This window comes from Balaenoptera borealis (genome assembly GCF_965194805.1).
Source record: "Balaenoptera borealis genome assembly, chromosome: 20".
Classification (NCBI taxonomy): domain Eukaryota; kingdom Metazoa; phylum Chordata; class Mammalia; order Artiodactyla; family Balaenopteridae; genus Balaenoptera; species Balaenoptera borealis.
In genome coordinates this window covers 24,565,788-24,580,834 of record NC_138879.1, presented here as the reverse complement: position 1 = coordinate 24,580,834, position 15,047 = coordinate 24,565,788, and the positions used below count along the sequence as shown (strand labels likewise).

General features: G+C 38.2%; 1 protein-coding gene across 5 annotated transcripts in view; it reads right to left on the bottom strand.

Annotated features, from left to right (window-relative positions):
* Positions 1-15,047, bottom strand: part of SPOP (speckle type BTB/POZ protein) — a 67,103-nt gene that overhangs the window by 17,938 nt on the left and 34,118 nt on the right. For 3 of the 5 annotated variants that reach the window (XM_082373182.1, XM_082373178.1, XM_082373179.1), the window contains 2 exons: positions 2,099-2,241; positions 1,350-1,471 (listed from right to left, as the gene is read on the bottom strand). In XM_082373182.1, coding sequence (XP_082229308.1) covers positions 1,350-1,471; positions 2,099-2,176 — 200 coding nt within the window. In that variant the 5' untranslated portion in view covers positions 2,177-2,241. Of the gene's footprint in view, positions 1-1,349; positions 1,472-2,098; positions 2,242-12,531; positions 12,581-15,047 lie in introns of all 5 variants that reach the window. The other 2 variants (XM_082373180.1, XM_082373181.1) reach the window with 1 other exon arrangement.

Sequence of the window (15,047 nt, the reverse complement as noted above, 5' to 3'; positions counted from 1 at the left end):
AGACAAAAGTAAACTCCCATTACACAGGGTAGAGTTCCAAGCCAGACTTCTAAATAGAGTTAGAGATGCCAATATGTTACCAACGGATCAAAACAAAATTCAAACAGAATAGGTTCAACTCAGTTAAGTTGTAAATGTCATTAGCTGAACTGCATGTGGTTCAAACACCGCTTCTACCACATACAATACACAGGCCATATGTATCCTTAGGCCTTGCCAGTGTTATGGCACCTCTCTCAAACAGGTGGCCCAATTCAGTGCTTCTCCAGGAAGTGCATATGCCACATACATCACTACACAATTGTGCTAAAGATGCGGATTTAAATACAATGCCTAAGAATAAGCCTTCTCTCAGCACCTAGCAGTACACTGCTTATGTACATGGCCAAAAAGTACTAAACGAAAGGAGAGTTGTTAAAACTTTTCAGTGGGATATCAGAGGTCAAAAATGGTGGTTCACAGATATGTGTTCTGGTCTTTGTAGAGAGCACATGGATGTATCCGTAACCGCCTGCTCCTCCTCGAGAAAACACATGGCTTGGATAGGACTGACCCCCACTCCCAGATCCTATTCCCCTTGCCACAGGGATCAACTGAGGGAACCTAGATCTACACCAATCAGTGCATTCTTGGCCACACAGTTCAGAAGAAGTTCAAAGAATTGGTTGGATGGTAGCGGGTGATGCCCATTGCTACTGCCAGTCACCCTTCAACCACAAGGGAAGCTAAGCTTGAGATGTCAAACAGTGTGGAGAGCAGGGCAGAGCAGAGAGCGATGGGGTCCTTAATCTAACCATTGGGCTGTCTGCTGGATCAAACTACCTTCAAAGACATCCTACACCATGGGCATTCCAGGTACATAAGTAAATAAATCTCCTTTATTGTTTAAAAACAGGCAATCTAAAAGTCAAGAGATATTACATTAAAATCTAGATCTCGTGCTTTTCTTGAAAAATCAGAAACTCTGGCAATGGTCAGCCCTCATCCACACATGCCTCTAGTGAGCTGGAGCTGAGCAGCCACCACTTCTTTTAGAAGGACATTCACTAGTTTGCCAAGTGGTCAACACTCATACCACGTATGGATATTATTTACAACACTGGCTCTCTTTACTCATTTACATTACCCTACAGCCATTTGAGTTTGCTGATCCCCTGATATACTCATTGAATTAATTCAACAAATTATACAGTGAGCATCTGTTATGTATCAGACACCAGGGAATACATTAAGAACAAAACAAAGTCCCTGCCATCAAGGATCTTCCACTCTAGTCAAGTCTCCCGTGAAGCCAAGCAAAACAGGCAACTTATAGAAAAATTTTTATAGCTAAATGTATTCCTCCTCACCATTTCAGCTTATCATTGGCTCCTGATGAAAAGGTTGAACTTTTAATGACTTCACCCATTTCCTCCCGGCAAAAGCTAAAGTTATTGATGGTCCACATGTAGGAGAATTTCACTACTTTGATCTGTTGATAGAAAACCAGGAAGCAATTAAATAGGAAGTGGGTAACCTGAAAAACAGGCTGGAGATCAGATAATTTTCCCTCTACCTCCCTCTGCATAATCCCATGGGAAGACAGCACTGTTTGGCCAGCATGGAGGCTCAGCCTTTTCTGTCTCTCATCTACTTTTTAAGAAATCTCACAGTGACCAACTGCTTTCATAACTTTTCTCAGCTTCTGAGAAACACTGGATGGAAAGTGAGAAAAACATGGACAAGGTTGGGAAAGCAGGTGATTAAGCCACACCTAAAATGAACCTCTGCTCAGAGCAGCTGTTTGATGATTTAGATGTTGATACCACTGCCTGGGGTTGCAATCTCAAACCTGGTTTCCCCCTAAGTTGCCCAACAGAGGAATACACTTCCATCAAGGTGGATGTAGGCAGCAGATCCAGTTTCAAAGATTCCCCTCTTTCAACCTCCCATGAATGCCTAGGGCATTCAGATTCCTCATGGAAAACCAAGGCATGGAAAGCTGACAAGTACTTTATCTAACTATTTGGCAGGTTTGACCCACAGAAAGCAGGAAAGCCAACGTAGAAAAGAAATCTGATTCCTTTCGTCCCCCAAAATCCTCCCAAGAAGCACCCACCTGTGTGTAACACCAGCTCTCAGCTACTGGGCCACTCGACATTTCTGCCGGAGGTGGAGGACTTGGAACCCTTGACATCGCCAGTTTGAAGGTTAAACAAGATTTCCAAAGTCAGGGGACAAAGACTTCTGTTCCTCTTCACCCTGGTTGATGCAAGAAGCAAGAGAATTTTATTAGATTAATGGTATACTATCCTACTATTTCCATTTGACCTTCCAGAGACTGGAAACTCTGTCTCCTGCCTGGAATGCTCTACCCCTATCATTCAAATGGCTTCTTAGCATTCAATGTTAACCTCAGAGAAGATCACCTAACCTAAAACAGTCTCCTCATCACAATGATATCACCCTATTTTAATCTTCTGCACAATACTATTTAATATTATCTTACCAAATGAATTTACTCAAAGGGTACTTAAAGTACATCCATGAAAAGGCTACCTAAAGAGGAGACAGCATGGTGAACACCACATACAGCTTTACCACTGTATGTGGGCTCCTTCCCTTGAGGGTACAAATACTTTACTCCTAAAGGAAAATTACCTTGTTACCTTTCCAAATACTGTCTCATCTTCTCCTACACTTCAGTGCAAACTTATTATTAAGAATAAATAGTTTTCTGGGCTTCCCTGGTGGCGCAGTGGTTAAGAATCCGCCTGCCAATGCAGGGGACACGGGTTCAAGCCCTGGTCCGGGAAGATCCCACATGCCTCAGAGCAACTAAGCCCGTGCACCACAACTACTGAGCCTGCGCTCTAGAGCCCGCAAGCCACAACTACTGAAGCCCGCGCACCTAGAGCCCAAGAGAGCAACAAGAGAAGCCACCGCAGTGAGAAGCCCGCGTGCAGCAACGCAGAGTAGCCCCCACTCGCCACAACTAGAGAAAGCCCACGTGCAGCAACGAAGACCCAACACAGCCAAAAATAAATTTAAAAAAAAAGAATCGTCTTCTATCTATCAACCCATTGCTAGCTGCTCTCTGGAAGGGCAACATTTATCCCTTTCTTAGATGTTTTCCTTTCTCTGTAGCATTAGAGATCTCTCTCCACTTACACTTCACCAGTATCTGATTTTCCAGATTCTTCTTGCTTTCTCTGTTCCTCTGTTCCATAGTATGGAGCCATAGGAACTCTCATACACTGCTGGTGAGACTGTAAATTATTAAGTATATTTGGGGTAGGAATTTGCCATATCTAGTAATGTTTAACCTACTTACACGTAAGACTTAGTAATTCTACTTTTAACTATGTATGTGCTAAAGTAGTGGTTCTCAAACTTTAGGTGCATCAGGATCACTTGCTAATAAACAGATTGCTGGGCCCTGCCCCCCAGAGTTTTTGATTCAGAGGTTTGGAATGGCCCAAGAATTTCCATTTCTAACAAGTTCCCAGGTGACCCTGATACGCCCTGGAACATTTTGAGAACCACTGTCCTAGAAAAACTGCACACGGGCACAAGAAGACATGGACAAGGTCGTTCAATGTGGCAGTTACAGACAAACAAACTAAAAATCCATTAGGAGGGAAACAGATAACTAAATTGGGTTATTTCCATACTATGAAAAACTACTTCAGGATTTAAAAGTAATGAACTATATCTACAGCACCATGGAGATGAGTGAGATCTAACGTGACACTAATGAAAAAAAGCAAGTTTTGGAATGTCATGTGCAGTACACTATTTATGCAAATTTAAGATTTATATATTATTTACAGATATATGCATACAGTAGAATTGAAAAAAATCATTGACAAGCTATGTATCAGATCCATGATGGGAGAGCAAGGACGAAGAATGAAGCTGGGAAAAGAATGTAAGACATTTCAAGTTGATCTCTCATGTGTTTTTAAAAATTAGGATGACCTGAGGCAAATATGACAAATGTCTTTTAGTTTGGGATGATAGCTATTTTAGTATATACTACCCTTTGTACTGTTCTGCTTTATCTTTAAAATATATTTTATTGGGACTTTCCTGGTGGTCCAGTGGTTAAGACTTCACCTTCCAATGCAGGGGGTGTGGGTTTGATCCCTGGTCAGGGAGCTAAGATACCAACCACATGCCTCTCGGCCAGAAAATCAAAACAAAACAGAAACAATACTGTAACAAATTCAATAACGACTTTAAAAATGGTCCACATCAAAAAAAAAAACTTAAATAAAATAAATTTTATTAATTGTGGGAATAGTGTAAGGATGTACTTACTCCATCATATCATACATTGTCTGGTTTACAATATACAAGGGAGAAATTTCTTTCCTGAACACCTGGTCTGTTTTCAGCTATGGACAGACAATATGAATCTATATCTAATAATGCTGCTCTCTTTGCTTGGCTACTAGGAAGCCCTGAGACAAATCTGACCCATCTCTTGAAACTACAGACTCATATGCTCATTCTATATGGTATACTGTATATAGGCTCATATGATCCCTCTACTATAGCTTTATTATTATTTTATTTTATTATTATTATTTTTTGGCTGCATTGGGTCTTTGTTGCTGCGTGCAGGCTTTCTCTAGTTGTGGCAAGCGGGGGCTACTCTTCGCTGCTGCACGCGGGCTTCTCACTGCGGTGGCTTCTCTTATTGCAGAGCACAAGCTCTAGGCGCGCGGGCTTCAGTAGCTGTGGCTCGCGGGCTCTAGAGCGCAGGCTCAGTAGTTGTGGCACATGGGCTTAGTTGCTCTGAGGCATGTGGGATCTTCCCGGGCCAGGGCTTGAACCCATGTCCCCTGCATTGGCAGGCAGATTCTTAACCACTGCACCACCAGGGAAGTCCGAATAGCTTTATTATTTTCTTAACATTGTTATACACTTTGCTATAATTCCCTGAACTGATTTATTTTACCGTTTGATATGTTAAGTATTTCTGGAAACTGCCTCAAATCCTTCATAGAAGGAGGTATAAATGAATAACAAAAAAAAAATCACTCAACTCACACACATTCACTGGCCACTTAAGTAATAAGCATGGAACAGGAGTAATAAGATATAGTTGCACCCTCACAGAGTAATACCACCAGTATTACCAGAGTCCCCATTGGTTTTAACACAATCCTACATGCGTTTATAATTAAAACATCCCATGTAATCACACATGAAGTTAAGTCTTATATACATGATGTGCTATTTCACTTAAACTAAGCACTGCAATGGAATTTGGGCCTCCCTGGTTTGTGCAATTCAGGATTCATGATAATATCAAGAAAAGAGACCTGTGATCAAGGTAGACTTGCATTTGATGGAAAACACCTTCTCACAGAACTGTCTGTCTAGCAGTGAGTAAATGCACCTCAGGAGGTTTTACAAATCCCAGTTACCACTACTGCCAGTAGGAGCCAGAATGAATTTTCAAAATTCCCAATTAAAACTATCTTTTGAGCAGGTTGGAATGAAGATGTGAATTTTACATGTTAGTTAAGAGCATAAAACTTGGCTCTGTAGGTGTGAGGTGCAGGCTCAGCTCTATATTGATAGATCATAAAATACTAATTTGAGTTTATTTTTGAAGTTTAAAAAAATACTTCAAATTTATCTAACAATTAACAAGTTAAGAATTCTCTGGGCTTCCCTGGTGGCGCAGTGGTTGAGAATCTGCCTGCTAATGCAGGGGACACGGGTTCAAGCCCTGGTCTGGGAAGATCCCACATGCCGCGGAGCAACTGGGCCCGTGAGCCACAACTACTGAGCCTGCGCGTCTGGAGCCTGTGCCCCGCAACGGGAGGGGCCGCGATAGTGAAAGGCCCGCGCACCGCGATGAAGAGTGGCCCCCATTTGCCGCAACTAGAGAAAGCCCTCACACGAAAACTAAGAGACCCCAACACAGCCATAAATAAATAAATAAATAAATAAATAATTTTTAAAAAATTTAATCTTTAAAAAAAAAAAAAAGAATTCTCGAAGCCTAAGAAAAAGACAAGTTTAAAAACCAGTTTATTTTAATGGCTTAACTGTTGCTACTGAACCATGGTCCATTATCACAACCAGGAAAAAAATACAACTTTGGTCTTGGCCATTTTTACCTATCTTTTCTGCTTCTCATTTATTCTGTAGAGAAGTCTTTGGTTTCTTTTAAAATATCACCAACCTTTCTTCCAATTTTTAAAAGTGTCCAACCCAGCAGTCAGTAGAACTGGAGAATCGGCTTTAGACTCTGAGGAGGTCTAACCACAAAACCTGCTGGGAGGGAAATCGACTAGGACAGCACAAATCTAATTAATTTCACTCACGGCAGGCACCATGGGCAAAGTGTTCATAAGCAAAGTAGCCTGGCTGTACGTGAACTCTTCAGCACTTCATGCCAACTGCTGCAGATGCCCAGCAGAAAAACAATTTTAGAAAAGAGGAGGTCTATTTGAGGGTCATGGTTTGAGAACCTTTGTAGGAGACAACTAGCAGCACCAAAATATACTGTTCCTGGCTTCAAACAAGTTAAAACAAGACTGTCCAAGTTCTCTAATGAGAAATTTATTTTCCCAAGCTTAGCAAACTTCCCAGTATGCTGACAACTCAGAGGCTGCACATATCTGTTATACACCACCATTTATTTTCCTGTTCACTCTATTAAATCCTGACAATTTCACGTTGTTTAATATAATACACAAACATGTACAAGCTAGATGGCTGGGAACATGGTTTCTTGCCAAAGAATGGTTTGTTAGGGACTTTTAAAAGCCTGTAACTATTTTTTCTCTTGGTTTAAAGCCTGGTACAGTTTCCAAGTAAGGAAAAATCCCAATGTTGTAACTATTTTAAACTTGAGAGACGTTTGCATTTTCCAAAACAGAAGATGCCAAAAAGACTTGACAAAACAAAAAACAAAAAACCCCCCCAAAAACTATAGAAAGCCTTGGGTATATTCATTTTTGAGAAACTTTTGGGACCTCAAAGGAATGTTTGTATTTCTTCTGTTACAGTGTCCTCAATCATATACAGCCCAGGAGGTAATAACTTCTTTCTCATTACCCCAAGGACAGATTATTACAGGTCATACTGACTTCCTCTCTTGCAAGGTTTGAATGACTTCTGAATATTTGTTATGGGTAAACTTTTTGCAGATCAATCTACTCTAACAAAATACTAAATGTACTTTTTTCTTTTTTTCTTTTTTTTTTTAATTTAGAGACACTTCTTAAAATGAAACCAAGGGCAATCAAGAGAGACTTCAATCAACAAAGGAAAGACTAGGGTTTCTCATGTCTCATGTCAGGTTCATGTTTCCTAAAATTTACAAGTTAAAGATGACTGCTTTTTTAAAATTGAGATATAACTGACATGTAACATTGTATTTTTAAAAAATTCTTTAACTGAGGGAGTTAGAATTGAGTGAATTTAAAGATCAAGAAGAAAAAAGTCAATAGCCTAACAGAAAAATGCGCAAAGAACAGCCAATGGTTTACAGACATGTAAGTATCAATGGTTCTTAAATATGTGAAAACAAGTTCAACTCTCATTCATAATAGATAAATGCAAATTAAACCACACATTAATTCACCCAGTGAATTGGCAAAGATTAAAATGTTTGGTAACACTTGCCCAGGATAAAGAGAACATTTCTGATTAGAGTATAAACTGTTATAAACTTCATGAAGGGAAATGCATATCAGAATGAATAAGAAATGTATATACCCTTTGATCCAACAATTCCATGTCTAGAAATTTATCCTACTAATATATTTAATATGACAAATATAAAAGGTTTTTCAATGTGGCACTATTTGTAATCACAAAAACATGGAAATAACCTGAAAGTCCATCAATAGGGGATTGATTAAATAAATTATGATACAGACAATGTAATAATAATATCTATTTAAAAAAGGAATGGGGAAGCTCTTTCTATCTAAAGAGGCAGAAATATTTATGTATGTATGTATGTGTGTGTGTGTGTGTGTGTGTGTGTGTGTGTGTGTGTGTGTGTGTGTAAAATATCTCTGTCTGTAAAGCTACACAAGACTCTAGGGACACTGGTTACTTCCAAGGAAGGAAACTGGGTACTTGGGTGAGAAGGAGAATTTCCACTGTTCCCATTTGTATTTACTGAGTTTTGAACCATGTGAATATATTACCTTTTCAAATAATGAATAAAACTATTTTAAAAGGAATCAGCAGACTTCACAATTAATTCTTCTAGGTTATGAGATGGCTTATAAGTCAGACCCTTATAAGAAACAAAACAGGAATTCTTCAGTGACTTCCACTCCTATCCAAATAAAATCTACCTTTTGTCATGACTGCCAAAGCTTCAGCGCACCTCCCTGACCTCATCTAACACTTACCCTTCTCAATCACCATGCTTTAGTCACTCAGGCCTTTAATTCTACTTGGTAAACACATCAGGCTCTTTCCTCAGCCTGGAGAGCTCTTTCTTCCCTCAGATCTTTTCACAGCTGGCTCCTTCTTGTCATTTAGGTGTCCTATCAAATGTAATATCCTCAGAGAGGTCATCCCTGACCCACCAGATCTGAAGCAGTCCCCACTTCTAGCCTCTTTCATCACATTACCCTATTTAAATTTCTTTTTTAATACCACTATCTGAAATTACCTTGTTTTTATATTTTCACTTGTCTACGGTCTCTCCCACTAGAAGTTAAGCACAATGAGAGAACAGCATCCCCCTGTGCCTAAAATGGTATCATAATAGGCACTCAATAAATATTTGTTCAATGAAATTGCTGTTGACTAACTAGACTACTGTCTTTTGGGATCATATTTTTCCTTAATGAGCTTTAGTTAAAAGATTAAAGTTTGGGAGTTGCTGAATGAGTAACAGCTATAGGAATCCAAGCATACTCTTAAAACTTAAAGAAAATATTTTAAAAAGAAAACTATCAGTTAATCTCCTATTTTGAAGAACTAATTTAATACATTCCAAAACTACATTTTTCTTTATTAAAAAATAAATCCAAGAAAAGTTGGGAGAAAGAGAAGTGTGCAGGGCTAAATGGGAAGTTCTTGAACCCACAAGACAACAGTAATATTAGCACATCTTCCAGGATAAGTCGATCCTGAAAGAACCATTACAGCAGCTGTCAGAAACTGAGGACCTCTCAGTTATTTCAAGTTAAATTCTATACAGTAAAATTCCAATATACTGATAAAAATGAGGCAGATTCTTAGCATTTATTTAGATTTGATCTATGATTCCCTTAAAATTGACATGTAGAGAAACGATAATTAACATTAAATATATACACGTGTACACATGTGTACAGATATAAAGAGAGACAGAGAGACATACTTTTAAGACATGTATAGACACATTAAGTTTTTTCTATACCAGGCTAAGATGCAGAACATATTTTCTACCATAGCCAAATATTTAACTAAGAGTTCAATTGTTTTTGCAACTGTTGTGTATAGGGAAAACTCAGAAACATATATAGTGTTATATATGCATGTCAGTACCTTTAAGATTTTCCCAGTTCACAGATCTCTTAGGCAAGCACAGACTCTGAAATGACTGTGAGGATGAGACATGCTTTTATACATAAAAAGGCTATTTTTCCTTCTTCTCCTCAATCTAAGTGTTACAAGATAAGAGTTTTATAGAAATACCCCGGCTAGTAAAGTTCATCCAAAGTCAAAATGAAGAGGAACAAGAAGATACATGGAAGAATTTCAAGTCGTGGAAAGCAGAGGAATAAACAACAGACTGCTCCCACTGACTCCCAAACCTCACCATGTGCTGGCTGTTCATAGCCTTACTGCCCTTCTCTATAGGTTATAAATAACTACAATGTGTCCTTGTCCCCAAGGAGACCTCAGCAACCAGCTCAAAGGTTAAAATATGGAATAATTCTCAATATGGATGCAACTTTTCCAGTCAGAAAAAAAAAAAAAAATCGAAGAGCAGAAAGATTTATTGCCAATTTAAGTTAAGGGCTAGGGAATCACTCCCTCCCCCTAAAAACTATCCATTATGTAAGAGTTGTTGATATGGACACATTAGCATGATTCCCTACCCCAAAAATACGTCCAGGGACAGTATGCTCTGCTCCAAATGCAGAGGTCTGTCCTGGAAAGAGGTAGGTGCCATTAAACAGACTTGTAGGATTGCATCTCCTTAGACCTTAAAAAGACTTCTTGAGTTTTTGTTTTGCTTTTTAATTTAGGCACAAATGACTACATCTACATAACAACATAGAAGGAAAAAATTCCTGTCTCCACTTGGATGGAGGGTCCTGCAGCATAAACCATGATGGCTGCAACAGGCACAGGTTTCACAAGGTCTGGGTTCTTTCCATCAGGTGATGTGCTGCTGTTGTTAATTACTAACCCCCTGCTAGGGAAACAAACAAACCCTCCTCCAACTGCTTTTAAAAAAAAAGGCAGATAGGGTTCATAGGATTAAGCTTCTCCACACATCACTTTCAAAATCCATCATTTGGGAGATGTCTGAAATGGAATGACAACGAATCCAAATCAGCAAACAAACCTGACTATAAAGGGGCTATTTCACTTCAAAGTGGATCTCAGCTCCAAAGGAAAACACTTTTAGAAATGAAATTAGATAGGCAGAGGCAATCAGCAACTTCTCTCTTTTCACAAATTATAATAATGTGTTGATTCCACTGAATAGCTTGGGCAAAAATCTCTAGGGCCACAAAGAGCAAACTTAGGAAAGATGAAGATTTTAACACATCCCGCATGTTATCAAAGACTTCTCCTCTAGGTTGAGAAAATTTATTCTAAAACAAGAGCTGGAACAGAATTTTAAAAAAGAAGAAGGAAGAGGAAGAAGAGGGAAAAAACCTTATGGCTAAGAAGACTCTATTTATTATGTAATTATATTCCCAAAGCTGTTTTGAGATTTGAGAGACAGTTTTTCACCTTCTCTCTCCCCTCAACTACAACTATGAAGAACCTTATAAAATCAAATAGTAAACAGATGAATGCCTTGGCCTTAATACAATTTAAGCATGTCTAATTTGCAAGGAATTCAAAAACAAAAGAGTCATTTCATGAAACAAATAGGCAGAGGTTGCATAACCCCACAGGATCTTCTGGCCTTTATAGAAGCCAAATTCAACAAGCAGTTCTCTTTGGCCATCGATGTTTCAGTCAAGCCATTTAAAAATATTTCTTGCTAACACAGTCTGGTTACAGAAAGGGCCCAAGGAATGTATACCAAAGAATAAATTCTAAACTGGTCTTAGGGCATATAATTTGGAATAACTTCATTAACTTAGAGGCTGAAAAGACCCACCTGCTCCAGAGGATTTGGTCTTCTACAAGGGCAACCGATCCTCTTCAGCATTTACTACTACATACTATCTAGCAGTACAGAATTCAGTGTTCTCTGGAGACTCTTACCTTTATGAGTGACACTTAGAACTCCCCCTACCTATGAAAAAGAGATTGAGGTATATGTACGCTTTACTCTTCTCCTTTAAGTATGGTCTTAAGTAAAGAAATCTGATGATTGTTTACATGGACCCATGTTCCTTACCTAGAAACCACCTGCAAAAAATAAATTCTCCCTTCTTCCAAAGTTATTAAAAAATAAGCCAATTTCTATGTTAATGTTAAGGTTCTAACTAAACTAAATGGGACAAAGGATGAGCAGGAAGTTCTCAGCTTGAAGTGTTCATTCCAAAATTCATGACGCAAGGAAAAAGTAAAACCACACAGGCAGCCAAAACAGGGGAAAGTTAGACAGAATGCCCATCTTAACACAATTTCCTGGCTCCCAATGATTTTTGTCAGAATTTAAAAGATTAAAATGCAATAACACCTATTTTACCCAATAAAACTGTGTAAAAACATACATAAGCATTTGAGGCAAGAATCTCATACCACAAAGCAAAACTTTTAAGATGCTAGCCAGAATGGTAGAAACAGTTGTCTAAGTTACCCATAGAGAGATGAGCTCTAAGGTTCATGCACAAAGGCAACCTGCTCAGAATCAAACTCCTTTTATATGTAGAGTAAAAGGGAGCCCATGAATTGCTTTAAGGTATCTCCTTTTATAAGCTGGAATTCAAATTTCCCTGAAGATCTTTTCTCGGAAGAAAAATAATCTTACTCTAAAGTCTCCATATCATGTATTATCAGAAAATTTAAATCCAAACATCTTTTCTCCTCTCCATCATTAGTGTAAAGCCTTATCCTGTATGTACTAGTCACCAGAGAAGATCTGAATGAATAACTCTTGTTTACTCCAGGAAAGAATATTTAGAATAAAACCTCTTTTGAAACCATTTATGAAAAATATTTAACACTGATTGTCATGCTCATTATTTAAAAAAAAAACTTACATGCTCACCTTATATGACTTCCAACTATACATACTATCTGCACTGAAATGAAACAGTAGATTGCACTCAAGATGTGCATTTTTTAAAGTCATGATAAATATTTCTATGCATTTCATTCCACTTGTGTCCTCATGATCTTAAACTATGTTTAAAATAAAACTATGTAAAAACTCACCAAGTCAGTAGGAAGACTCTAATTTGTCTTGTCTAACAGGAAATCTTTGCTGGAAATAGAGATGATGAATCAGACTTAACAAGATTCTGAATCTCATGCAAGTCTTTACTTACTTAGGCTATTCTGAAAAGGGAAAATCTTACAAAAGCAGGTGATACATTAGCTAGGATTTACTAGTCAAAATTACCATTCTTATATCTCATCACTAGTTCTGAGGGCTCTATTTTCTAGTCATCTCTCAAAAAGATTACGCTTAGAAATTAAAGTCAGAAAAATTCAAGCTAATTCCTCTAATGAACTGGCCTATGAGTACAGCAAAAATGAAATAAGTGGCTTGCCCTGTGTACACATTTACAAGATTTACAAGAGGGGAGTGACCACTTTTGCCAGCTACTTCACAAAATGCTAGAAGTATTACTATCAAGTTTTTATGTAAAAAAATCTTTATAAAAAGTGCTCTGGGTTGACCAGATGGCTTCACAGGCGAATTCTATCAAACGTTTAGAGAAGCGTTAACACCTACCCTTCTCAAGCTCTTCCAAAATATAGCAGAGGGAAGAACACTCCCAAACTCATTCTACAAGGCCACCATCACATCACCCTGATACCAAAACCAGACAAAGATGTCACAAAAAAAAGAAAACTACAGGCCAATATCACTGATGAACATAGATGCAAAAATCCTCAACAAAATACGAGCAAACAGAATCCAACAACACATTAAAAGGATCATACACCATGATCAAGTGGGGTTTATCCCAGGAATGCAAGGATTCTTCAGTATATGCAAATCAATCAATGTGATACACCATATTAACAAACTGAAGGATAAAAACCATATGGTCATCTCAACAGATGCAGAAAAAGCTTTTGACAAAATTCAACACCAATTTATGATAAAAACTCTCCAGAAAGTAGGCAGAGAGGGAACCTACCTCAGCATAATAAAAGCCGTATATGACAAACCCACAGCCAACATCATTCTCAATGGTGAAAAACTGAAACCATTTCCTCTAAGATCAGGAACAAGACAAGGTTGCCCACTCTCACCACTATTATTCAACATAGTTTTGGAAGTTTTAGCCACGGCAATCAGAGAAGAAAAAGAAATAAAAGAAATCCAAATCAGAAAAGAAGAATTAGAACTGTCACTGTTTGCAGATGACATGATACTATACATAGAGAATCCTAAAGATGCTACCAGAAAACTAGAAAACTACTAGAGCTAATCAATGAATTTGGTAAAGTAGCAGGATACAAAATTAATGCACAGAAATCTCTTGCATTCCTATACACTAACGATGAAAAATCTGAAAGAGAAATTAAGGAAACACTCCCATTTACCACTGCAACAAAAAGAATAAATTACCTAGGAATAAACCTACCTAGAGAGACAAAAGACCTGTATGCAGAAAACTGTAAGACACTAAAGAAAGAAATTAAAGATGACACAAACAGATGGAGAGATATTCCATGTTCTTGGATTGGAAGAATCAACATTGTGAAAATGACTATACTACTACCCAAAGCAACCTAGAGATTCAATTCAATCCCTATCAATCTACCAATGGCATTTTTCACAGAACTAGAACAAAAATTTTCACAATTTGTATGGAAACACAAAAGACCCCAAATAGCCAAAGCAATCTTGAGAAAGAAAAACGGAGCTGGAGGAATCAGGCTCCCGGACTTCAGACTATACTACAAAGCTACAGTAATCAAGACAATATGGTACTGGCACAAAAACAGAAATATAGATCAGTGGAACAGGATAGAAAGCCCAGAGATAAACCCACACACATATGGTCACCTTGTCTTTGATAAAGGAGGCAAGAATGTACAATGGAGAAAAGACAGCCTCTTCAATAAGTGGTGCTGGGAAAACTGGACAGCTACATGTAAAAGAATGAAATTAGAACACTCCCTAACACCATACACAAAAATAAACTCAAAATGGATTAAAGACCTAAATGTAAGGTCAGACACTATAAAACTCTTAGAGGAAAACATAGGCAGAACACTCTATGACATAAATCACAGCAAGATCCTTTTTGACCCACCTCCTAGAGAAATGGAAATAAAAACAAAAATAAACCAATGGGACCTAATGAAACTTAAAAGCTTCTGCACAGCAAAGGAAACCATAAACAAGACAAAAAGATAACCCTCAGAATGGGAGAAAATATTTGCAAATGAAGCAACTGACAAAGGATTAATCTCCAAAATACACAAGCAGCTCATGCAACTTAATATCAAAAAACAACCCAATCCAAAAATGGGCAGAAGACCTAAATAGACATTTCTCCAAAGAAGATATACAGATTGCCAACAAACACATGAAAGGATGCTCAACATCACTAATCGTTAGAGAAATGCAAATGAAAACTACAATGAGGTATCACCTCACACCAGTCAGAATGGCCATCATCAAAAAAATCTGCAAACAATAAATGCTGGAGGGGCTTCCCTGGTGGCGCAGTGGTTGAGAATCTGCCTGCCAATGCAGGGGACACAGG